The 24,544-nt window shown below is 53.3% G+C and overlaps 2 protein-coding genes and 1 non-coding gene across 6 annotated transcripts; 2 read left to right on the top strand and 1 right to left on the bottom strand.

Moving 5' to 3' along the window:
- The first annotated feature begins 1,653 nt into the window (after positions 1-1,653).
- BIRC5 (baculoviral IAP repeat containing 5) lies at positions 1,654-9,067 on the top strand. The gene is made up of 4 exons (XM_043905357.1): positions 1,654-1,838; positions 2,171-2,280; positions 3,772-3,889; positions 7,659-9,067. Exons 1-4 carry the CDS (start codon positions 1,728-1,730, stop codon positions 7,746-7,748), a joined length of 429 nt encoding a protein of 142 aa, XP_043761292.1. The 5' UTR covers positions 1,654-1,727; the 3' UTR covers positions 7,749-9,067.
- TRNAE-UUC lies at positions 3,204-3,276 on the bottom strand. The gene has a single exon. It is a non-coding gene; the product is annotated as a tRNA-Glu (tRNA).
- Positions 9,068-14,635: 5,568 nt separating the features above from the next.
- Positions 14,636-23,978, top strand: TMEM235 (transmembrane protein 235). 4 transcript variants are annotated; one of them, XM_043905352.1, is made up of 6 exons: positions 14,636-15,418; positions 16,889-16,969; positions 17,502-17,639; positions 18,124-18,346; positions 20,623-20,875; positions 21,761-22,685. In XM_043905352.1, the coding sequence occupies exons 1-6, from the start codon at positions 15,241-15,243 to the stop codon at positions 21,800-21,802; spliced, it is 915 nt and encodes a 304-aa protein (XP_043761287.1). In that variant the 5' UTR covers positions 14,636-15,240; the 3' UTR covers positions 21,803-22,685. The 4 variants fall into 4 exon arrangements, with proteins under 4 accessions (XP_043761287.1, XP_043761289.1, XP_043761288.1 ...); XM_043905354.1 differs by lacking the exons at positions 20,623-20,875; positions 21,761-22,685 and adding an exon at positions 23,939-23,978 and having other exon boundaries at positions 14,643-15,418; XM_043905353.1 differs by lacking the exon at positions 18,124-18,346 and having other exon boundaries at positions 14,723-15,418; positions 21,761-21,878.
- The last annotated feature ends 566 nt before the right edge of the window (positions 23,979-24,544 follow it).

Raw genomic sequence — 24,544 nt, 5'->3', positions numbered from 1 at the left:
CTGTGATAAATAGATGTTTGGTCTTTGTGCCTGATTCTTGACACACAGCTCCTAAAAAACCTTTGAAATCTGCCTAGTGATAGGAGAGTCTCTTGTAATGAGCAGTTCTTGGCAGACCCCTAGACACTAGCCAGAAGGACCAAACCTTCATTAGACACTGGGAGGTTTCAGCCCCACCTTCCCAGACTTCAGGAAGTGGAGAGGAGCTGGTGACTCAATTAATCACCAAAGGCAAATGATTCTGAAGAAGGAATTCATAGGGCCTGGACTCCATCTCAGGCCTGTCCATGCTGGTCGTGCTAGGCCGCCTCTCCAATGGACTCTGAGCTCTGTGCTTAGCGCCTGTGGGAATGACAATGGAAGGATAAGACCACTCTGGGCAGGGGAATCTTGAAGATCACATCCAGGTTACTCATTGCCTAAGAGAAAACAGACACTAATCACCCCTGCCTCCGGACAGTATCTATCAGAAGGTAACCACAGGCTTATTGATTATTAACTGTTTGAACACAGAACACGTGAATGATGGGGTTATTGTGATTGTATTTACCCTTCCTTTGTAAGCCTCAAGGGATTTGGGCTGGTGGGTTTGGACACGTACACATGGCGTATAAAAGATTTTCACAAATGCTGGTCGGGGCCCTTGGCTAAGAAGAGACTCTGCCTTGGGGCCGCTGGTGTAATAAACTGCACTCCACTATCTGCATTGTCCTTCTGAGTGAGTTTGTTTCCCGGAAAGCATGGCTATAACAATTCAATCAACCAAGCTTGTGAAACCTCCATAAAAACCTCTCAAAGAGGATGTTCCGAGAGTTGGAAGGCTGGGGCCTCTGCCTGAGGCTGCGTACCAGCTACACAGGCCTTCTCTGAACCCAATCTGGTTGAGCCTACAGGCAGATGCTTGCTCCCTGGGCAATCATTTCTATTATACAGGTGTACTATCCTTGGGCTGTTCACTTCCTTGAATCACATTCCTATCCCCTCCCACCTCTTTGAGAGGACACCCAGGTCTCCCGGAGGGAGGGCAGTGGGCATTATTTCTTTCTACACATGGCTTCACCTCTGTTTACCCCTATCTGCATCTCTGGGGCAGGGACTTAGAAGAGATATCTAACTCCTGAGGAATTATGGTGGAAAGGGAAGAACAAAGCGACAGGGATCAATTTCTGGATCTCCAAGAAGCTTCAGTGAAAAGACTCGATAAAAGACTTGATAAAAGAGTGAACAGCTCACTCCAGCAAGGGTGGCGGTTAAGCTGTAGACTTCATCTATGTGACACCTTTTCCCAGAGGATGCATGCCTTCTAGATGGACGGGCCTCAGCACATATTCCAATCTGGCCAGCACAACGCCTGGGGAAGCTAGCACTAATGGTTTCTGGAATGGGGCGCCCACAAAACCAATAGAGTTTGCAGGCTGAAAGGGCTTAATCCATTCGCGCTCGCAGGGGCCACTCCTTGAAACTATCACGGAGGCTTCAGCACATCCCCAGCTTCTCTTCCCACCACTCTTAGCAAGTAGTTGGGATGTATGTAAGCCACGGGGAGGGGTTCGCCCGGTGGCGAATGAACAGCTGCAGAGCCGCGCGGCGAGACTACGACTCCCAGCATGCTCCGCGCCACACAGCTTCCCATTTCCCAGAAGGCAGCGGGAGGCGCGTTCCCGACATGCCTCGCGGAGGCCGTAAACCGCCGGATTTGAATCGCGGCACCGCTCGGCGGCGGCGGGATGGGTGCCCAGTCGTTGCCCCCAGCCTGGCAGCTCTACCTCAAGGACCACCGCGTCTCCACGTTTAAGAACTGGCCCTTCTTAGAGGGCTGCGCTTGCACCCCGGAGCGGGTAAGACCTCCCGGAGTCCCCAGCTCCTCCTCGCCCTAAGAGTCCCGCCCCCGTCCGGAGGCGACCGGTCCCGCGGACTCCAACCCTTCCGTGGGCTTCTGGGCCCGGGGCGACTTTTCCGTCGGACTCCAATCCTGAGGGCTTCTAGGCCCTGGGTGACCTCTACCTCGGGCTCCGGCCTTTCTGTGGACTTCCGGGCCCGGGGCGACCTCTCCCTCGGGCCCCAAGCCTACTGTGGGCTTCCAGACCCGGGGCAACCTCTCCCGCGGGCTCCGGCCCCTCTGTGGGCCCCCTCCTCCGCGCTGGGGCCTGAGCTGAGCTCTCCCTTGCAGATGGCCGCGGCAGGCTTCATCCACTGCCCCACTGAGAACGAGCCCGACTTGGCTCAGTGTTTCTTCTGCTTCAAGGAGTTGGAAGGCTGGGAACCAGATGACGACCCTATGTAAGTCCCGCAGGCCGGCCTCACTGGGTTTCCTGGGTGCCCCAGTTCCATCGAGACCTTTTGTTTTGTGTTGGGCTCCTCCAAAAAAAAACCCTGAATTTTGAAGGATTAGTGAAAGAGTTTCAGCTTTCCAACCTCCTTTGTGCCCTAAACAGCTATTGTAATGGGTGATTCTGCTGCTGGCACCTTGGAGATGCTTTCAACCTAATCCCACCCGATTTGGCGGAATATCCTTCTGGATGGATGTTAAAAAAGGCATTTTCCTGTGGGTTCTTGATACCTTTTAAGTTAGAATACTGGAGCAGATCCTGCTGTGACCTAGAGCTGTCCAGGTGCCTTTCCTGTTTTAGAGTTTTTAAATCTGAAACTTTATTATCTGGACCATCATTCATACAGCAGAAAAACCACACCTTAAAGTAGTACACTCAGTGTTTTGGATTTTGTTCTTTGCGTCTAGTTTGTGTGTGTGTGTGTGTGTGTGTGTGTCTCCGTGTCTCCGTGCATGCATATATTCATACAGACAGCAGCTGTCTTCCTGTAATGTAATACCCCATTTTTCCCCTCCCATTTTTTTTTTCCAGTCAGAATCAGTAGCTTCCACAATTTGAATATTTTTGCCTTAGAGAATCTCTGGAGTTGTTTCTCTTCTTGGCAGGAAGAGTATTACTGTTTTTCCTACGTGTTTGCTCTTGTGACCCGGTATTGACTGGGATGGCATGGTGATCATACCAGGGATCAGTGGAGAAATACTGGTTGTATTCTTGGGAGTGAATTTCCAAGTGCTATAATGTTTTCAAATTATAGTTACTGTTGGCTGTCCTCTTGGAATATGTGTGGCTGTGTATTTCTTCTAGATTGTTCTGGGTTGTTGTTGTGGTTTTTTGTTCTTTTTGGCTGCACCAAGTAGCTTGTGGGATCTTAAGTTCCCTAACCAGGGATTGAACCTGGGCCCTCAGCAATGAAAGTGCTGAGTCCTCACCACTGGACCACCAGGAAGTCCCCAGACTGTTCTGGTTCTAGTGCTGTCTGCTATGCAGGGATAATTCCCACTGGAGAGAATGATCGTACAGGCACAAGGATTCCCTGGAGAAACCAGGTCAGTAGTGCCCTTCTCTGAACCAATAGATTACGGCATAAGTCCAATAAAATGAGATAACTGCAAATGATTCCTGGACGATTTTAAGGGCTTTGACATGTGGTACCTTTAGATTTACACTCTAACACTTTTCTTACTGCTTGCTAAAGGACTCCAGATAGAATATACCAGCCATAGGATGGGGATGGGGAGTGTCCACAGACCAAGAAGATGCTGAGATGAGCTGTGTGGGAATGTGGATCCGGGCACTGGTTGCATCCACTTCAGAATTCCTACTCTGCTCCTGAAGCAGAGCAACGTGTGTCTCTGAGGTGGGGAGGGAGACTGGTGGTAATGAACTCTTCTCCCTCAACTTCACTGTCTCTGTTGACATGCTCATGTATTGTCTTTTCTAGAGAAGAACATAAAAAGCATTCATCTGGTTGTGCTTTCCTTTCTGTCAAGAAGCAGTTTGAAGAATTAACCCTCAGTGAATTTTTGAAACTGGATAAAGAAAGAACCAAGAACAAAATCGTATGTATCACTGGAAATAAGAACCAAGAGCAAATCCTGTTCAGCATCTTTAGTACTAAACTCCCAGTCCCTCACAAACACTGCATAGATGCTGTTCCTCAGCACTTTATCAACCCCTCAGATGTGTGTGTGAAGATATAAAAAGGACAGAAAAGCATGTGACCTAGAGTGTCACCTTGGGGTGTGCAATCAGAAAAAATGCACGCCCTGAGTAGAGGTGCCCTCAGTTTGTGGTGACCTCTGGTGGTGGGACGTGTGAGGGCTAGGCTGGCATTCCTGCCTCAGTGACAACTGAGATGGTAGCTCATTTATATGGAGTGTGTTCATGTGTTAGCAGAGGTGGGAACAGAGGGTTTGGAGCCACAGAGTAGACAGTATGTCAGGAAGGGGCATTATGTGTGTTGGGAGAAAGAAGTGCCAGTCCTACTAGACCTTGAAAGGATCTTTTCAGGCAAACTTTGACTCTTGCACAGGTAAACTAGGTTGTTGGGAGAGTGAAACCATGAGTCCATAAAGAAGCAGCTCCCAAACAGCCTGGGCTGTAGAGAAGTAAGGTTGCCAGAGAAAACCAGGACTCCCAGTTAAGTCTGAATTTCAGGTACACAATAATTTTTTAATATATCTCACATTTTGTGTGGGTATTTACTAAAAATTACTTATTTATAAGATATTCACATTTAACTGAGCATCCTCTCTGTGCTAAATCCAGTAGCTTTACGAAGAATAAATATTCAGGTATTCAATTTCTTTTTAGCAAAGCCCTGGGCAGGGAGTCCAGGCATAACATTTGTCTCTGCCAGTCACAGACTTTGTGAATTTAGACCAGTCTTGATCACAGTTTCCTGCCTGTAAAATGGAGGATAGACCCCATGGTTTCTGAGATCCTTTTCAACTTGAAAATCATGTTCTTTTTTAGAGATCAATATACATAATTCTGTCTAATATGGTACTTTTTAAATGCTAAGGACAAAATCGAAAAGTTTTTCAAGAAGCGAGAAGTCAGTGGTCAGTAAAGCTATGTATTCAATGGAGGTTTGGGGAACTGCCGTGTTGGAATTAGGATGAGGGCTAGAGAGGGCCTTCGAGGTTGGGGTCAGTTCATTTTCTGCCAAGTGCCCCAGAGGGTAAGTGTTTAGCCATCATGGGCCACAGAGTTTCTGTTAGATGTTCCTTTTTAAAAGGAAATGTTTGTTTACTTATCCATTTCATTCTTTGGCTGTGGTGAGTCTTGTCGCGGCACTCGGGCCGTTTCTGGCTGCAGCAGGTTCAGGCCGCTCCCTAGTTGCGCGCGGGCCTCGTTGCGGTGGCTCTTCCTGTGGCGCGCAGGCTCTAGGTTCAGTGGTTGTCTCCCGTGGCCTTAGTCACTCCTCAGCGTGCGGGATCTTCCTGGACCAGGAATCGAACTGGTTTCCCTTGCAGGGTGGATTCTTAACCACTAGACCACCAGGGAAGCCCTAGAAATTATTCTCTGTTCATTTTTTTCCCACAAATATTTAAAAGCATAAAGCATTCTTAGACATTGGGTTAAGAACAGGCCATGGGCTGATTGGATGTGTCCCACAGGGTGTATTTTGCCAGCCCTGTTCAAAGTGAAAGACCAGCTTGTGTACTTTGGGAACAGTTGTGGGAAAGCTATGCCTGTGCAAATGGGAGGAATGTTAAGGGGTAGAACAGTGAGACTGCAGCCAGATTGTGGAGCTCTGAGAAAGACAAAGATGTTTTGGTAGTTGAAACAAATAGGAAGACAGACACTATAGTTGTCACAGTCCAGTCCTAGAAAATTGAGTGCTTGTGATCCTGTGATCTGATAGAGGAAGGTGGTTAACCTGTTGAGGGAGGTGACTTAGGAGGACTGGAGGAGGAGACCCAGGAGATGCGGGGCCTCCCTTATCTGGGTGTCAGCAGTGGGGGCAGAACCAGACCAGAACCAGGTGGAAACACCCAGGAGAAAAGTGGGGAGATTGGAAGAAAATGGTTTGCTTCCATTTTGCAACTGCTCTTTTGTTCTCCTCAAGTCAAAATACTTTAAAATCTATGCATTTGTTTTTATTACCTTGTTTAATTATTAAATAAACTATCAGTATAAAATATAAAGCTTTTGTAAGGAAGAACCAAAAGCTTCACCCCTATGCCAGTGGTAAGCGCCAATAACTGGTGTATTTCCTTCCAGACCATTTTTAAATGTGTATATATGGGGGAGTGGTTAGGACTCTGCGCTTCTACTACTAGGGGCACAGATTCGATCCCTGGTCAGGGGACTAAGGTCCTACTAGTCTTGTGGTGCAGCCAATAAAAAGAAAATGAAATAAAATTCAGTTTCACCAGTGGCATTTTATCTGCTCAGTAGCTACATGTGGCCAGTGATTACTTTAATGATCTGTGCAGACAATTGAACATTTTCATCATTACAAAAAATTCTGTTGGATAGGGCTGCTCTAAAGTGACACCCAGTTGTGAGGTTTGTTGCAAATAATATATCCCTGATACAAAAATTCAGGTCCTCTTGTTTCCTTATGGGCATATGCTTGTGAGTGGATGTGGACAGTAGGCTTTGGGGTCAGAGCCAAGTGCAGGGAATGGGTGTAACCAGAGGCCCACCTGCTTCCTGCTAGAGCTCCAGGATGAACCATCTAGAGTACATCGCTCCTGGAGGTGGGCTGGCATGCAGACCTTGTCTGTTCTCTGATAGGAAATAAGGTTGGGAGCGGATCTTTTAAACCATTTATTAAATTAGCAATGGGATTGCAGTATACAGTTTTAAGACACATTTATCCAGGTGAGATAATTACATGTTGCCATTTACAATACTGAAAACAAGGAACGAGTGTTGTCTGTCGTGATGCTCTGAATTAATGAGACCCCACATTTGATTGAGATGCTGCTGGTCAGTCAAAAGGACCACTGACTGGCCAGGCAGCCACCTGGGGGCTGGCTGGTGTGCGGCCAAGGAAGAGCTGGGGCTTGGGGTCCGACCCGGGAGCACACCGTGTGCTCTGCTCCTGCTGCTGCATCCACCACCGTCTTCTGGGAAAAGTTACCTCTGTTGTTTTCCTTATTTAACCCAATAAAAACCTATTGTTTGTTTGTTAATATGGCAGAGAAATTAAGTAGAATGAATTTGGGAAAGAGCTTTCTGCATTTGCTGACGTGATTATCATTTGTCCCCCTGGAGAGCACTTGGCAGAATGAAAGATTGGAAGCCAGATTCAAAGAACAACCGCAGGTGGCAGGTTTTCTGTTTGAGGAGAAAGCTGATGCTCGACGGGGAGGAGAGGAGGGCTGTGGATTTTCTGTGGGAGCTTCAGAAGCAATGTAGGGTATTGGGAAGATCAGGGCTCTGCCACAGACTAGTGGGTAACCCTGAGCTGGATGGTACTCTGGACCTCAGCTTCCTCTTCTGTATAATGGAGATGAAGGTGGCGTCTACCTCACAGGACATGGAGTGGTGAGTGAGCTCGCGTGTGTGGAGCAGGTAGAATGGTACGGTACGAGCGAAGCCGTCTATCAGTGTCTTCTGTTAGAATTATCATGAGGCAACTCGGATGAGAGGCATTTGAGGGGAATTCCCTGGCAGTCTGATGGTTAGGCCTGGGAGCCAGGGTTTGATCCCTGGCTGGGGAACTAAGCTCCCTGGTTGCATGATGTGGCCAAAAACAACAAAAAAGAAAGAGGCAGTTGATGTGAATGAGAATATTTACCCCATATAGCTGGGCATCCCTATCCGAGCATGCGTAGAGCTTCAGTTTCACATGTGTATTCTTTATTCCAGGCAAAGGAGACCAACAGTAAGCAGAAAGAATTTGAAGAAACTGCAAAGAAGGTCCGCTGTGCCATTGAGCAGCTGGCGGCCTTGGAGTGACACCTCCCTGTCACTGCACAGCGACACAGACGCGTCGTTTCCAGGGCACACCCCTCAGCGTTGCCAGTTTTTCTCTGGGGCCTCTTAACTGTGCCTTAGGAAAGCAGAACGTCAACATTTTGAAATTAGAATATTTAAACTGTATTTTTTATTTTTTTCCTTGAAGTTGGTGCCAGGGGCTACTTCTGTTATATAGCTGGAGCTAAGTACAGTAACTGACCCTGTCTTTTCTCTTTGATAGTTTTCGTTTTATTGCTTCCTGGACTTAGTAGGGTGAGGGGAGACGTTTGCTCACATGGGTAGAGCCCTTTTACAGCAACATATTTGGGCTTCACGAAGCTGGTGACTGGCTGTCCAGCTGAGATGTGATGCGTGAATGTGATCATAGGTCCGTTATGACTGGACAAACAGGATTAAGAATGCCATTTTAAGTTTCACTTGCATAATAATCTGCATTTATGGTGTGTACTTACCATGTTCCAGATGTCCTATATTATCTCACATTGATGTCTGCAGGTCCTGTGACCATCTCTTTTACCCCGTCAGGTCTGTGGTGTCACAGCAGCTCCCTTCTTCCCAGACAGATTGTACGGCCCATCCCTGCCATGCCTCTGGAAGTGCCCTGTATGTTAGGGGTTCCTTACCACCCCATCTTGTGAGTTTGTTTCGCAGGTCTAGCCATGGGATTAGACCCCAGGCTCTGCCTCTGGACTTGGTCTGTATCAGAGCCCTTTCCATGACTGCAGTGTGTGTGACTTGGTGAGGGGGATGCAGAAGGACTGATGTCTTGAGAGTAGAACTGGCCTCTTGCTTTGAGGTCAGCTTAAAGATACTTCTGCCATCGCTTGTGGCAAGGTTGCAACATTTTTCTACAATAGAGGAGGAGGTCTTTCATGCAGAAAAGGAATGTTTCAGAGGCCTGGCTCACTGCTTCTGGATAGCAGAGCACACAGTCAGAGTGGATTCTTCCTGGGGAGTCCCCCTGTGGCCCAGCTGTCATCCGTTGGATGGGGCACACAGGGGTGGGATGAAAAATCTGAGGAAGAAGTTCATGGTCTTAAGTATTAATACTCTTCAAATACCTTCTTTCCGTTAATGATGTGCATTAGGCAACTGATCATTCTCCTGTCTTTCCAATTGTGAATCTTCCTAAAGGAATAAATTAATTTAAAAAGTAGATTGCAAAACCTCTTTGGGGGAAATTAAAAAAAAACAAACATTTTTTTATGTTCTTCTCAGTCTTGCAAGATCATAAATGTGATGATGATGTATGAGTTTCAGCCCCAGCACAGACTAAGCAAAGAGTTGGAGCAGTTGTTTAAAAAAAAGCATGTGGAACACCCACTCCGGCCCCGAACTCTGCCCTTTAACGGGGTGCTTGCCTTGTGGGCTTGGGCCTGGCACCTATTGAATTGGAGCTGCAGTTTCCTCACCAGTGATGCGGGGATCCTAGAGTCTGTGCGGCCTCAGCTGGCTTTTTTTGTGTGTGTGGCAACAGGATTTTCATGTAAAGAGGAGTTGGGACAAAGCCCTCAGCCCCTCCTAAGATTCTGCAGTGTTGTTTTCTTGTTTGAATTAATATTTTGCATAACAGGATAAGTTATAGTTAAAAGTGAGCACAAAGCCTTTCTTAGTCATTGGGGACACCAGTGTGAACTTTAGGTGGATTTGGAGACAAAGTAAGATAGCAGGAAATATCTGGCAGAAACTGTCATGAAATTGCTGCACGGTTAGCCAGGCCTGGTGAGCTGGAGGGCGCACACTGGCTGCTCCTCTGCGAGAACAATGCAGTGGCCTGAATCCCTTCTAAACGACTTGGCTCAGAGCTGTGGGGACTTGGTGCGCCGTGCAGGCGATCTGTCAGCCCTGACTGGCTGTGTCTCCATTGCTCCACATCTGCGCCACGTTCGCCACAGCATCGCCTCCGCAGCGGTCTCCTCCTCTCCTCCCCGAGGCCGGCTCACGCAGGGCTGAGGCCTGATTTTCAGATGATAGATTTTATTTCACCATCCTTCATGAAGTAAAGCTGCAGGGTGGATTGTTACTGTCCTATTGGAACCTCTGGGGGTCATCTGGGTAGTTGCTGAAGAATAAAAACGACTTCATTTCAAACACTGCAGACCCTACTGGCTTTCTTAAATATTTTTGGCTTTTCATGGCGGTCCCTCCTTAGCTTGCCAGTTGATTGGTCCCACCCCAGTGCTTGTGGGGGAGGGGTGAGTCCTTGCAGAGTGACAGAGCCAGCCTTGGGCTCCTCTGCAAGAGCCACTTGAGACCAGAGCATTTTGTGTCATCTGGACTCATTCCATGTATAAACCAGCTATGAAAAACACACCTCAGACATGTTTTTCTGCCATATCTCAGTAAAATTAATTTTTCCCTCCAAGTATGGAGAATATTGCAGTGTTTTTTGTTATGAGGAAAAGAAAGCATTTCAGCCTTTATATTCATCTCAGCTGCTTATTTTTGATATTTGTGCCAATCTGTAAATGAATAATAACTGATCCTTACAAACTGGCATTGTATAGAAGCTGAGAAAATGTTTTTGCTCTCTTTCTTTTGCACGATGGGTAATGCTGCAGTTTGTGTTTTCAGGCTGTGCTGTGAGGCAAGGCTAAGCTGGCCCTGACCCCTCAGCCATCTTACACATTTCCTCTTCTAGAAACTTATATTCTAAAAAAAACATATCACTGGGCTTTAATGTCTGCCAATGTCCAGAAAGTTTACCAGACATCCATTAATGAAGCTTTAGGCCCTTACTAAGGGCAACAGCCTCAACTTTCTCAAATATGTGTCTGCCTCTCTGATTCTTCAAGTCAGTGGGAGTCTGGAAGGGTTGTAACTGGTGGTGAGAGTTGTCAGGTATGGCGAGCTCAGAGTCAGTGGACAGCCTGGGGAATGGGGATCCTCCATCCTCAGCGCTACGCAAGATGGAGCACCAGCCAGCCATTACCTGCAGGTTGGCACCCCTCTGGGATGTGGACCGTTTGCAGGTTGTACTCACTTAAAGTCAACGATTGCCAGTAAAGTCTATTGGGATCTTAACTACATTTTTTGGATGCAAAAGTGGAGATTTATAAAGAGATGAAATAGCTTGTCCAAGATCACATAAGTAGAAAGCATTCAGGTTGGGATTTGAATCCAGGAAGTCTGACCCCAGAGCTGGTCCCTCACTAGTGACAGTGTCTAGCCTTGGGGGCTGGGGCTATGGGCAACAGCCTGGCCCCAGGGGGCTAGTGCAGTAAACCGTCCCCATTCCGTTTTTCAGACAACTTTGTTTCAGAGGTTCTCACTACATATATGAACTGATACCTTTCTCCTGAGCATTCCATTGATCTCACCGTACCAGACTTTAGCTTGTTATTTTGAACTAAGTTTCACAGGAAGTTGTAAAGCTGAAACAGGTTCTGTGTACTCTTCACCCAGCTTTCCCAGTTGTAACTACGGTACAATGTCTGGACTTGCTTCCAGCACCTAGGGTCTGAGCTGAGAGGTGAGTGGTGTAACCCAAGCTCTGAGCCGGGCTTTCCATTGCAGGGGAGTCCCTGTCTTGCCCTGGGTGAATTTAGCCTTAAAGTAGAGTCAATCAACTGAACTGTAGGCTTCCTCTGCACTGGCTCAGCTTCCGGCATTTGAGTCAATTTTCAGCTGACTGGGACCAAACGGGTCTAGGTTTCTGTGGCAGCTTTCCACCTGATGCCCAGGGTGGTGACATTTATCCGTCCATTTGCTTGCACACTTACAGTTTGCTGGGTGCTGCGTCCAGGGCTTGAAGTCTGCAGGGAGCTCATAGGCTCCTTGTTCTCTGAAAGGTGGGAAGACGCAGGTCACCTAATGTCTGTGTGTGTGTCCACAGGAGCAGCAAGGAGACAACGAGGAACTCTTGGAGCATTCTGCTTGTCCAGGAATGAGGAGGCTGCCAGTAGACAAGAAAGGAAAAGATGTGCTAGGTGGAGGAACAGGAGTGTCCGTTCTGGGGACAGCAAGTGCATTCTGTGATGGTGGGGAGGGGTGGCTTCCTCCCATTTCCTCTTAGCAGAGCCTGTCAGTCACTGGACTCACTGGACAGATGCTCATGCATCCAAGGTGGCCATGATGAGCCCTTCTTAGGCCTGTGAGTCCTGGGGGATGAGAGCGGCTGGTCACGTGGCTGCCACCCTGCATGTCAGCGCTTCCCAGCTGTGACCCCGGCCATTTGAGAGCCCTTTAGTAGGATTGACTTTGGCTAGAACGGTGTCTTGAGAGCCTCCTAGGATGAATTCATAATGCATGCTGAGTGGAGTTGACGTGTAGGGAAGGGCGATTGAGGGAGGTTCATTTTCTGCTGGAGGATGTTTGCCAAACGCAGTAAGATTAGTTGTAGTGTAGCTGATGCTGCGGAGAAGGCAATGGTGACCCACTCCAGTACTCTTGCCTGGAAAATCCCATAGATGGAGGAGTCTGGTGGGTTGCAGTCCATGGGGTTGCGAAGAGTCGGACACGACTGAACGACTTCACTTTCACTTTTCACTTTCATGCATTGGAGAAGGAAATGGCAACCCACTCCACTGTTCTTGCCTGGAGAATCCCAGGGATGGGGGGGCCTGGTGGGCTGCCATCTGTGGGGTCACACAGAGTCGGACACAACTGAAGTGACTCAGCAGCAGCAGCAGCAGCTGATGCTGAGCTGCTCTGAGAGTAATTTCACTGGTGGTTTCAGCTGCTTCCCAGTTCATCACCAGGGGCCATTTATGGTGTCATCAGCCTGGAGCAGGAAGCTCGTCCCTAGTCTCAGGCATCCTGTTCTTTCAGCCACTGTGAGTCAGTTCAATGTAAGTTTAAAGAAAAGAGGCCTGGGGATGTCCCTGGTGGTCCAGTGACTAAGACTGTGCTCCCAATGCAGGGGCCCCAGGTTTGATCCCTGGTCAGACAACCAGATCCTGCATGCTACAGCTAAAAAGTCCCACATGCTGCAAAGACGATAGAAGATTCCTCGTGTGGCAACTAAACCCTGGCACAGCCAAATAAAAAAATATTAAAGAAGAGAGAGAAGAGGCTTGGCTGCAGCCCTGTTGTTCTGTCACACGTAATTGGGATTTCTTCCATTAAAGTTCTCATCTGCCCCTGATTTCAGTGGAAGTGGTCTGATGCTGGCTTTGAAGAGGCCTCGGCAGCCTGGTGACAGGCTTGGTGCTCACAAGTTCAGGGTTACAAGTTGATGAAAGGAGGATGAATAATGAAAAATAATGGGTCATTCTAAGAGGCACCTTTTCAGAACTGGGCTAGGGTATAATTTGGGTCCATCTCAAGGGAAGTAGACTGGCGGAATTCATCAGAGTAGCCCCTCAAGGACTGATAGCCATTGTCTGGGGACAGTCCAATCAATCACTCTGGCATATCTGGCGTTGAAACCCTGAACCAGGGCTTTGAAGCGATGGGATGTAGACTGCTCACCTGGCCATCTACACTGCAACAGGAGTGGGATACATGTCTGTTCCTCTACGGAGAGGTGGGCTCTGGGGGCACAGTAGCCTCAGACAGCGCCCAACACTCGCCCTGAGTATTCTGTGTTACAGGGGATGCAAACGAGACCTCTTCAAACAAGCTCAGGAGACAGGCGGGGCACTGGGAGGAAGGGTGTGGAGTGTGCAGCCACAGGGTTCCTCTAGTTCTACCTAAACACTGGAGGTCCAGTGGCTAAGAATCCTTGCGATGCAGGGGATGTGGGTTTGATCCCTGGTCAGAGAACTGATAAGATCCCACATGATGCAGAGCAACTATGCCTGCAGCTACTGAAGCCGGTGTGGTCTGCAGCCAGTGGACAGCAACGACTGAGCCTGAGAGTCCATGTGACATAAGGATCCCACGGGCCACAACTAAGGCCTGATGCAGCCAAATATTTAGAAGAACAACAACAGAACACCATCTCTCAACCGTAGCTTAAGCACACAGAAGTGTCCATCTTTGTCACATTTGGGTCATTACCTTCTTTCCCAGCTCCACCCCCACTCTCCCCTGCTCCCCCAGTCCCTCCCCCCACCCCCAATTTTGTAGACCGCTGCTGCTCCCAAGCACCTGCTTTTCTCTGTCTGCCTGCTGGATTCTTTTACCCTCCAGGCCCGATGCCCCCTGAGAGAGGAGGGCCCCCGGCTGGCACCCAGCTTCCAGGGCAGGGGCTGGGAGCAGGGCTGTCAGGTAAGAGGGTACGGAAACTGCCACAGCCAGGATCACCCCATTGTATCCCCACTTCGTGCCCCCACCCAATCTTGAGTGTGGTGTGAGAAAGATGCGTGGCCGGCAGGATACCGGACGATTCTAGCCACTGTGTCCGAATGCCCCCTGAAGGATTATTTCAATAACTTTGTTGGAACTACTTCTACTTCGTGATGATATTGTGCAAACCTAGAGAAAGGGGGGCCAAAATAAACACCTGGAAATGAAAGCCCTGGGATGATCCTAAGTGGAGAAGCTGCTGGTGGTCTGAGAAGCTCCGCCCTCAGTGAGGCCTCTGACCCCCATCTTTGCCCTGCATCGGTGGAAGGGGCAGTAATGGATAGTCCAGGGACCTGGGGTGGAGGCCCTCCCGTCGCCCAAAGCTGAACTCCCAGCAGCCTCACCATGACAGCCCTCCCGCTCCCAGGTGGGGGCCCCTTTGTGGCTGCTCTGCCTCCTGGCCCACCAGCACCTGCCACCTGTCCTTGGAGAAGCTTTGCTAATGTTTGTGAGTGAGTGATGGACAGGCAGAGGCTGGCCTTGCCTCACAGGGCATTAGTAATTGGAACTAATAGGAAGCCAGGCTCCCTTCTGTAGCCCCTCACAAACCCACCCACCTTATCAGGACCCTCTGGTCGTTGATCCTGGAGACTGATTCAGACCCACACCACTGGGCCGACCAGCAGCCAAGTGCTCCAGTGTAGGGGGTGGAGGCTGGCGGGCGGGTCGGGGAGGTGGCGGAACCGCCTCCCACCATTCAGGCTTCCTGCTGAGCCTCCTCGGAGCTTTTCTGGCCCCACCCTCCCTCCTCAGCTTGGGTTTTTGGGAGCTGAAGAAGCGGAGGTTTAGAGAAATTAAGGCGTTTGCCCAGGGACCCACAGCCAGGGACGCTGGGATTTGAACACAGCGCTGCGCAGCCCGGCCTCCTCCTCCTTTCCCCTCGGAGGTAGCTTGGCGATCACAGACAGGTGGGAGTTCCTTGTGCACCCGAGGGGCACCGCACCCGGAAGAGCCCACCTGCCGCTCCTGCTCCCCATTCCCGGGCCCCCTCCCCAGCCCTGCTCCCCAAAGCCCCGCCCACCCCCACCCCACCCCACCCCGTGCCCCTTCCCTAGACCTACTCCCTCAGTATCCCTGAACCCCTTCTCTTGAGACTCTCTCGGGTCTCTCCACTCCCTAAGTCCCGGTTTCCTGCGCTCCCCCCAAACCCCAGCCCCCAGCTGCCCCTCACCTCCTGGCTCCCTCCGCTCCCCTGCATCCCGCTCCGCTCGGCTCTAGAGGGTCCTGGTACCCTGACCGCATGGCCCGGCTGGGGGCGCTGCTCCTGGCCGCTGCCTTGGGCGCGCTGCTCAGCTTCGCGCTGCTGGCCGCCGCCGTGGCCAGCGACTACTGGTACCTCCTGGAGGTGGCGGACGCCGGCAACCACAGCGGGCACGGGCAGCTCTCCTCCCACTCGGGGCTCTGGCGCATCTGCGAAGGTACCGGCTGCCCCTCCCCCACGCGACCCTTCCCCTCAGACTCAGGGGGCCGCACCCCCCCAGCCGCGCTGAGAAGACACCCCCTCCCCCGCCTGTCTGCCCTCAGGGGCACCCCTTCCCCCCATCTCTCTCCGTGACAGTCTGGCTGGAGGACGGCTCAACTCCCACCCTCCAAGGGTGGGAAGTGAAAACGAGGGGCCTAGGGTGGCTCCATAGGACCCCAAGAACTTTCCAGAGCAGGATTCCTCCACAGGCCTGTGGCCTCATCCTCTGGGGGCCGGTCTTGTGTTCCAAGCAATGGCACGTCAGTTGGCAGGTAGCAGGACATCTCTGGGTGACCTGGGACCTTGTCCCTCAGCCTCATTGGTCAGACAGGGAGAAAATGAGGCCTCTGGAGACGCGGGACTCGGGGTGGGAGGAGCGGGCACGCGGGGCGCTCGGCTGCTGTGCTTGTGACTCATCTGCAGGGGCCCCAGGCTGCGGTGGGAGCTGGTGGGGGTGGGGAAGCCTGGGGTTGGGGAGCTGGGGCCCTGGCAAGACCCGGGTTCCTCATCCCAGTGACCCGGAGTCGTTTCCCCGTTTCTGTCCAGGGCTTGGCCTGGTCGCTGCTCCCTGTCAGACAGAGCCAGGGCTGTGGCGTAGGGCCCCTGTTCCCCACACCCCCTGGCCTGGCACAGGGCAGAAAACAGGAGCGCCACGTGGCTTCAGACCTGAATGCAGAGAGGCAAGGGCTCTGTCCGGTTTCGGGAGGGGTGGGCTTCCACACGCTCCTCAGCTGGGGGCCTCACCAAGCTGGTACCAGCCTGGGGGCCTCCCCTGCGCAGGACATGCCCAGGGTGGCAGGGATGTGTGGGAGCATGTGTAAATGTGTGTGTGAGAGAGAGAGAGAGAGACAGTGCCTTCCTCAGAGCTCCCGGGGAGGAAGGAGAGCCCAGTTTATTCAACACGCTCCGACATAGACAGCCTAAAGCTCCAAGCGTCCATGAGCTGTGCATGTGTGTGTGCCCTAGTGTGTGAGAGCCAGAGTGCCCATATCGCATGCCCCTTTCTCTTGCAGGCATAGCCTGGCCTCCACGTGTGAGCAGGCCCAAGGGGGCCCTGAGGGCATCCTCTTTGCAGTGTTTGAAATTTTTCAACAGGCCTCCACGTAGACATTATTTGCACATCATATAAACAAAATGAAAGGTCTTGAGCCCTCCAAACCCATTTTAGCCCCAATTCTGAGTTCCAGGGGAGAAACTGACAGGGCCCTTGGCCCCGGTGGAGGGTGGTGAGAGCCGGCAGGCCACCCATCTCTGAGAAGCACAGGGGTGGGGTATACCCAGCAATCCAGGGGAGAAACCGTCAGGGCCCTTGGCCCCGGTGGAGGGTGGTGAGAGCCGGCAGGCCACCCATCTCTGAGAAGCACGGGGGTGGGGTATACCCAGCAATGTCCAGCCCACCAGGCTGTGCGTTCTTTCTACTTTTTAGGGCACAACAGCTGCATTCCCCTGATCGACCCCTTTGCCAGTGAGAGCCTGGACGCCTCCACTTCGGTGCAGCGCCTCATCTGTGAGTGCTGGGGTGGGAGCACCCTCCTTCTTTGACCTCCAGGCAAGGCTCAGAATCCCTCCTCCTAGACCCACAGAATTGCTTCCAGCTAGACCCTGTGTTGCCCAGAGGACATTTCCATAGTTGCTTGAGAACTTCTGACTGGCCTCGGCCCCCAGGCTCTGCTGTTAGCTTATAACCATGGACACTGGACCCCAGCCTGTCTTGCCCTCCCTGTGCCCCTTCTGGATTCTCTTTTATGTTCCCAAATGAATCTACTCAGTGGGCATCTCTCACCTGGTGAGTTGAGGGGCACGTGTCTGCTGCCCCTGTGCCAGGACCAGGGGCGGCCCCTGGGAGGGTCGGTGGTTACCACGGAGACATCACGGGGAATCAGATGGTCCAGCTCCTCCTCTGGCCGGGGCCAGGACAGTCCCATGTGTCCTACAAAGGAGGACATCCAGGCACACAGAGCTCTGACGTGCTCTGCTGACCCTCCCTCGGGGGCCCGGTCTGGGTCCCTCCCTGATCCCTGAACCCCCTCTCCTGGCAGCGTTGCACCGAGCCGTCTTGGTGGTCCTGCCCCTGAGCCTCGTCCTCATTGTGTGCGGCTGGATCTGTGGCCTCCTCAGCTCCCTGGCCCAGAGCATCTCTCTGCTGCTCTTCACCGGCTGCTACTTCTTGCTGGGGGGTGAGTCCGGGGGCTGTGGGGGCCACAGGTCCTGGGAGTGGGGTGCTGCCTGTCTCACTGACCCAACCCCTGGCTGCTCTGAGCCTAGGCCCACCCTGGGGATTGAGCTGCAGCAGGTGAGGTGCCCTGGGTGGCCCTGGGGCCTTTGGAGGGGCGCGGATTCTGAATGTGGGGCTAGAGCCAGGAACAGGGGTCAGGAGCCTGAGTTGAGCTGCCAGGGGCAGGAGGCACGAGGGTCTCCGAGGTGAGTCCAGAACCTGCCCTGCTGGACCTGCATGAGGGGGGTGGGACCAGCCCTCACCCATTCCCCTTTTCTTCCAAGACCGTCCCAGTGAGGGGCAACGTGGGTGGGGGTGTGGCATCACCCAGGCAGGGCTGAGCATTAGACAGGGTGACACGGGGCCTTGGATTCCTTGGCAGTGACCCCAACCGTGCCACATCCGGACTTTGACTAGTAACAGTGCGTACACTGACATTCATCTAGCCTGCAGGCACTGGGCCAAGCCCTCCCTCAGGGATGCAGCGACGGACGCAGGCCCTGGGTCACAACTTCCTGCTGAGATGTTGGAGGATTCCCTAAGCTCAGCAGGAAGCTGGTCCTGGAATCCCCATCGCTGCCTTTCGGGGCTGTCTGTCCCAGCCAGCCACCTGGTGTCCCCAGCTGCCCAAGGCTGGCCGTCATTGACCGTGGGCTGGAGGCTCCTCAGGTCAGTCCTCAGTGGCCCCTCCCGCCCAGGGCCGAGGCCTGAGCCACATCTGGCATCCTGGGCTGGCTCCCCTGCCAGGGCTGCGGCAGGGGGACCAGACCACAGTGTCCCGGGCTCCCTCCTGGGCAGGCCTGCTTCCTCTCCAGGGGCTGCTGGGCCCTTTGGGAGGCCTTGGTCAGGAGGGAGTTGGTGCCAACTGCCAGGGGGCCCAGCAGCCTAGGTGTGTGGTTCAGAGAATGAGAACAGGAGGAATCAAAACATCAGCCCTAGCCTGACCCCAGAGACCATGTGTGTCCAAAATCCAATTAAGAGGACCTTGGGACGCCACTGAGAGGAGTAATTGGGTGGGATTGTAACCAGGAAACCTGACGGTGACAGGAAATCTTGGCATTGTGCTTGGAACCAAGGTACCTGGCCAGTGGGCAGAGGGAGAGCCTGGAGGCAGTGCTAGGGTCATTCCCCCTTCTCCAGGGAGGGCAGGCAGCGGGCCGGGTTCCGGAACACCCCATCTGATCCCCTGTGCCAGGCCCGGGCTGGCCGCACCTCTGCTTTCTTTGCATGGCAGGCTCCTGGTTGAAACAGATCCCCTGACGTCACTGTCAGGAGCCTGCCCAGGGGGCTGGAGTGGGGCCAGAGACCCAGCTCTGGGGGCCCGGAGTCAGGACTGTCACACCAAGGGGACCTTCATGAGGCCAGATCTCCCCAATCCCCCCCATTGTCACTGCAGAAGAGGGAGGGACACGGAGGGTTCTAGGTCGCCGCTGGCTGGGCCCTGAGCTAGGGGCCTAGGGGCATATGGAGCCTGGGGTGATGAGTTCCACGTGGCCATCACCCAGCTCGAGGCTCCAGAGCCAGCCAGGGAGAGGCCTGAGTCATCTCAGGAGGTCTGAGGTTCAGAAGAGGTCTGGCTCCTGCCAGTCCCCAGGAAGAGTCAGGTGTTCTAGGTCGGGGTCCAGCTTGGGAGCTTACTCTGGCAGAGTGGTGGGTCCTGCCCAGAGCCAGGCTGGACGGAAGTAGCTGGTGGCTTGAAGAGATGTGCTCAGCTGGTAGGGCAGCCTGGTTGGGGGTGGTGGGGGTGGGACAGGGGGGATTTGGCTGGAAGCTCTGACCACTGTAGGCTGAGACAGACACCTCTGTTTCTGAGGCCTCAGCTGCACAGAGTTCCCCGAAGAAGCCTGAGAGATGTGTTCAGCACCCCCTCCCCCACTGGGCACTGACCGCAGTCCCAGAGCCCTGCAGTTGATTTGGCTTCACAGCTTCCCAAAATTAAATCCATAACTTCTGTGGTGGCTCCACCCAGCCCTAGGCTGGTGGAGGCCAGTGGGTCCTTCCCGTCTTTGGTCAAGTGAGGAATCCCAGAGGACCTGAGTAAGAGGCAGGCAGTGTGGGGGTGCCCAGGGTCTGCCCCTTCTCTGGGTCCCAGTGAGATGCAGACCTAGCCCTGAAGGTCTGCCTCGTGCCTTAACTGGGCAGTGTCCGGAGGGAGCGCCATGCACCCAGGAAGTGCCTTAGGGGGTCTCAGGACCCCACCTGCATTCCCCGCAGCTGGCACCAAGGGCAGGCCCTGACATCAGCCTGCAGTGGTGGGATGGAGGGTGGCTGTCTGAGCTGGTCCCCCTGAGCCTGGTGGACAGGCAGATGTCCCGGTGCCCAGCTCTTTGCTTGCCCCTGACCCTCCAGGGTCACCGCGCACTAGGTTCAAAGCCAGTCTTCTTCCTGCAGAGATGCAGGGCTGGAGGGAGGAGGGTGTCCTCATCTGGGGACGGACCGGGGTCATGGGATCCGAAAGGAGGGCCTGAAACTCAGACCTGGGGAGGGGACAGGGCCTCTGGAAGAGGGACACTGAGCTGGGGTCAGCAGGGGAGACTGTGGGCCAGTGAAGTGGGGAGGTGGAACTGCGAGGAAGAGGGAGCCGGAGGTACAGGCCAGGGGCCTGGCTCAGGATCAGAGCTCTAGAGCTCCTCCCACCCTTCCCGGCTGCCAGTAGAGGTCACTGGCTGTGTGTGTGTGTGCATGTGTGTGTAACTCCAGGGGCGATGGGAGGGGGCTGTGTATGCAGGGGCATTTATGTGAGTTGGGGGTGTAGGTAGTGCTGTTTGCAAGGGGTTTTTGTAGGGTGAGGCCCTGAGGTTTGAGGACTGAGTTGGAGCCTCCATCCTCCCAAAGGCCAGTAGGCAGAGGCCATGTCTACAGGACCACCGTGCCGGGGTCCCAGGTGGGGCAGGCGCCCTCAGCAGGCAGAGGCACTGAGCAGCCACTCTGCACCTCCTCCCCAGGCGCCCTGACCCTGGCGGGGGTCGTCATCTACATCAGCTACTCACAGCTGGCCTTCGCAGAGACGGCCCGCCAGTACGGCCCCCAGCACGTGCAGGACGTCCGCATCAGCTTCGGCTGGTCCCTGGCCCTGGCCTGGGGCTCCTGCACCGCGGAGTCACTCAGCGGCGCCCTCCTGCTTGCAGCGGCCCGAGCCCTCAGCCTGGGCGGGCAGCCGGGCGCCCCGCACTCTGTGGTCATCTGAGTCCCAGGCAGGCAGGTGGGGGGAGAGGGGCTCCATTTCCCTTTGCACCTCCTGGGGTTTGGGGCTGCCGAGCCGGCCCGGAGAGGCCACAGGAAGGAGGCTGGGAGCCCTGTTCTGACGGCCGGGCTGGAGACCTCACTGGGAGCAGGGGGGCAGGTAGAGCTGAGCATCTAGGCTCCTGTTGCTTGATGTTTGGGGCACTCCCCTGCCCATTGTGCCTTCAAGGACTAACTGGTTTAGCCTCTTCTTAGAGGTGAGAAAGGTGAGACCCAGAAAGTGGGAGCAAAGGGACCAGGGACGATGGCTGTGGTGGTCGAGGGGGCAGGGCGCTGCAGGCTCCTGGCTGCCCAGCGGGTCCCCTTGCCTCTCGAGGCTGTGGCCTGTGCCCGCCCCTCCCCACCCACCCTGGTGGGCCACAGCTGCCCCCAGTCCTAGGGACCTGTGTCAGGCGGAAAAGCTGCCCCAGTCCTCGGAGGGGCAGTCTAGAGAGAAGCAGATATCCATCAAACACTCCGTGCCAGGCCCTCACCAGGCCTTCGTGCCGTGTCTGTCCTACCCCCGCCCCTCCCCAGGGCAGCTGTTGGTGGGGAGGGGACTGAGGACCGGGGGGCCTCTTGGATTTCCGGGTGCAGGGGGAGCAGAGGGGGGTTGGGCACACCTCTGCCCCCCTTGTTTTCAGGTCTCTGTCCTTGTCCTGGGGCCGGCGCTCCGGGACCCCACCCTCGCCTGTAGTTCCCAGAGGGATGCCTGTGGTCCCGTGTGGGCCCCTGGGCAAGCGGGTGTGGAAGTCCTGTGGGGTGCGGGAGCCGTGCCAGGGTGGAGAGTGAGGGGCTTCTCTACCAGGAGGGGCGGCTGCCCGGAGCAGCAGAGGCCAGAGCCTGGAATTTTGGCCGCAGGCTTGTGGAATGGAGGCAGACCCAGGCCCAATGTGCCTCTAAGGGCCAGACAGACGGGAAGGTGGCAGCCCGCCCATGCCTGGTCACCGTGGTCTGTGAAGGCTGAGGCTCCCTCCACTCTGGGCAGGACCTGAAGACCTACTCAGCGTTGGTGTCAGGCTCAGGGCCCTCGAGTCTGAGGTGTGTGCGGGGGTCCATGGTGGCCTTCCCCGCCTTGGTCTTTCCCCTCCCCCAGTCTCCCTTTGGGATGGTTACAGGAAGCTCGGGGGCCATCGGGGGCTGGTACCATTTGGAGAGTCCCACTGAGGGATAAAGAGTAGGGGGTGGGGGGTGGGAAAGGGGATGTTAAATGCGGGCTTCCCTTCCTACCTCCTGTGTTTTAGCATTTAACATTGTGCCAATGTGTCCATAAATAAATCAGCTTGTTCTGTGTGCAGTTAAACCTTTATTCACTTAAAAACTCTCAGAATAGATAATACATACCCATGGCTTACAAACAGTGCAGGGGATACCCTGTTGCCAGGTCTGTGTGTCTGTCTGTCCATCCAGAGACATCCTGTGTGTGGTCTGTGTGTCCGTCCATCCAGAGTCGTCTTTGGCAGACATGACGAGCTCTTTCTTACTTTCGGCTGGCACAGGCAGGGAGGACCCCCGGGGCCTCACGTTGGTTCCAGGGGCTGGCTTTGTGGGCAGGTCTCAGCTTGGGAGGCTCTCACCTGACCTCTCCCACAGCAGCTGGGCGTCAGCAGTGTGAGGGTTTAACCCTGGGCCTCTCTGCAGACAGGCTTGGCCTCTGGGCACAGACAGTGAACCAGACACACACGGGTGAACCTCAGATCCCAGAACTCACGAGGGTGGGCGGGGACACTTGCCCCTTCCCTCTCTAGAACAGACCTGGCCATGATTCAGAGAGGCCAGCCCAGGTGAGCCTCAGTCTCGGCTTGGCCAAAGTCCACAGTGGGTGCTTCACACTGGCCCTGGTCCTAGTGCAGTCTCCACTGCGGCTTCCTGAGACGCTCCCGGAACTCCTCTCCCTAATTCCTGGACCACAGAAACCCGACGATAATAAAAGGATTATCGCTGAGGGGGAGTAATTTGTTACCAAGCAATGGATGGCAACCTACTCCAGTATTCTTGCCTGGAGAATCCCGTGGACAGAGGAGCCTGGCGGGCTGCAGTCCATGGGGTGGCAAGAGTCAGACAGGACTTAGCGACTAACCCCACCTCAGTTCAGGTGATTACTATCACAGTACATATTTACAGGGCGGGGCAGGGCGGGGCAAGGCAGGAGACACTGCGGAGGTTTAGAGTTGCTGGTTTTCTTGCCTTCTCTGTTATTGTCACCTTCTCACACAGGAGAGTGATTCTGGGGCCTTGGGGAGTCCTGGATGCTGCATTTCCCAGAGTATAGACAGATCTAGATTCTTCTAAGGAGGGAGGCAGGGACTTCCCTGATGGTCCAGTGATTAAGACTCCAAGCTTCTACTGCGGGGGCACGGGGAACTAAGATCCCACATGCCGCGCAGTATGGCCAAAAATAAATAAATAAAAATAAGTGAGGGAGGCAAAGAAGGGCAGTCCTCAGCTACAGGCTTTCTTGGCCCACCACGGATGCCTCTTCTCCTGTGGCTCAGACTCACCTCCGTGCCTCCAGTCCAGGTCCTCTCCTAAGCACCATGCCTACGCTTCTGCTTCTGGCAGCTTCTAACTACTCCGGGCTAAAACGACGTTCTTAAACTGAAGTATCCTCTACACTCACAAAGCTATTCCTCCTCCTACGATTCCTATTAAGGGTTTTCTAAAGCACTGATGTATATGCAGATGACACCACCCTTATGGCAGAAGTGAAGAGGAACTAAAAAGCCTCTTGATGAAAGTGAAAGAGGAGAGTGGAAAAGTTGGCTTAAAGCTCAACATTCAGAAAGCTAAGATCATGGCATCTGGTCCCATCACTTCATGGGAAATAGATGGGGAAACAGTGCCAGACTTAATTTTTTGGGGCTCCAAAATCACTGCAGATGGTGATTGCAGCCATGAAATTAAAAGACGCTTACTCCTTGGAAGGAAAGTTATGACCAACCTAGATAGCATATTAAAAAGCAGAGACCAAAAAAAAAAAAAAAAGATACATTACTTTGCCAACAAAGGTCCATCTAATGAAGGCTATGGTTTTTCCAGTGGTCATGTATGGATGTGAGAGTTGGACTGTGAGGAAAGCTGAGCGCCGAAAAATTGATGCGTTTGAACTATGGTGTTGGAGAAGACTCTTGAGAGTCCCTTGGACTGCAAGGAGATCCAACCAGTCCATCCTAAAGGAGATCAGTCCTGGGTGTTCATTGGAAGGACTGATGCTGAAGCTGAAACTCTAATACTTTGGTCACCTCATGAGAAGAGTTGACTCACTGGAAAAGACCCTGATGCTGGGAGAGGTTGGGGGCAGGAGGAGAAGGGGACGACAGAAGATGAGATGGCTGGATGGCATCATCGACTGGATGGACATGAGTTTGAGTAAACTCCAGGAGTTGGTGATGGACAGGGAGGCCTGGCGTGCTGCAATTCATGGGGTCACAAAGAGTCAGACATGACTGAGCGACTGAACTGAACTGAAAGCACTGATGTGATGGCCTATCTCCCCTATTTTAAAAAATCCACATGCAGATTCATATAAATGTATATATACATACATATATATCCAGAATGAAATGTGCAAAAAAAAAAAATAGTAATAGTGATTATTCTTAGGTGGTTTTCAAAAGTATATTTTGTCCAGGTGTTCTGGTTAAC

The sequence above is a fragment of the Cervus elaphus genome, chromosome 5, assembly GCF_910594005.1.
Source record: "Cervus elaphus chromosome 5, mCerEla1.1, whole genome shotgun sequence".
In the NCBI taxonomy this organism is placed as follows: Eukaryota; Metazoa; Chordata; class Mammalia; order Artiodactyla; family Cervidae; genus Cervus; species Cervus elaphus.
This window is presented reverse-complemented; position numbering and strand designations above follow the sequence as displayed.

What these genes read in the sequence shown, in the direction of transcription:
- TMEM235 (XM_043905352.1), top strand. Translation starts at nt 15,241, where the DNA reads ATGGCCCGGCTGGGGGCGCTGCTCCTGGCCGCTGCCTTGGGCGCGCTG. An exon ending in GCTCTGGCGCATCTGCGAAG is followed by an intron (nt 15,419 to 16,888) that starts GTACCGGCTGCC and finishes TCTACTTTTTAG; the next exon opens with GGCACAACAGCTGCATTCCC. An exon ending in GTCATCTGAGTCCCAGGCAG is followed by an intron (nt 20,876 to 21,760) that starts GCAGGTGGGGGG and finishes TTTTGGCCGCAG; the next exon opens with GCTTGTGGAATGGAGGCAGA.
- BIRC5 (XM_043905357.1), top strand. Translation starts at nt 1,728, where the DNA reads ATGGGTGCCCAGTCGTTGCCCCCAGCCTGGCAGCTCTACCTCAAGGAC. An exon ending in GCGCTTGCACCCCGGAGCGG is followed by an intron (nt 1,839 to 2,170) that starts GTAAGACCTCCC and finishes TCTCCCTTGCAG; the next exon opens with ATGGCCGCGGCAGGCTTCAT. An exon ending in AAAGAACCAAGAACAAAATC is followed by an intron (nt 3,890 to 7,658) that starts GTATGTATCACT and finishes TCTTTATTCCAG; the next exon opens with GCAAAGGAGACCAACAGTAA.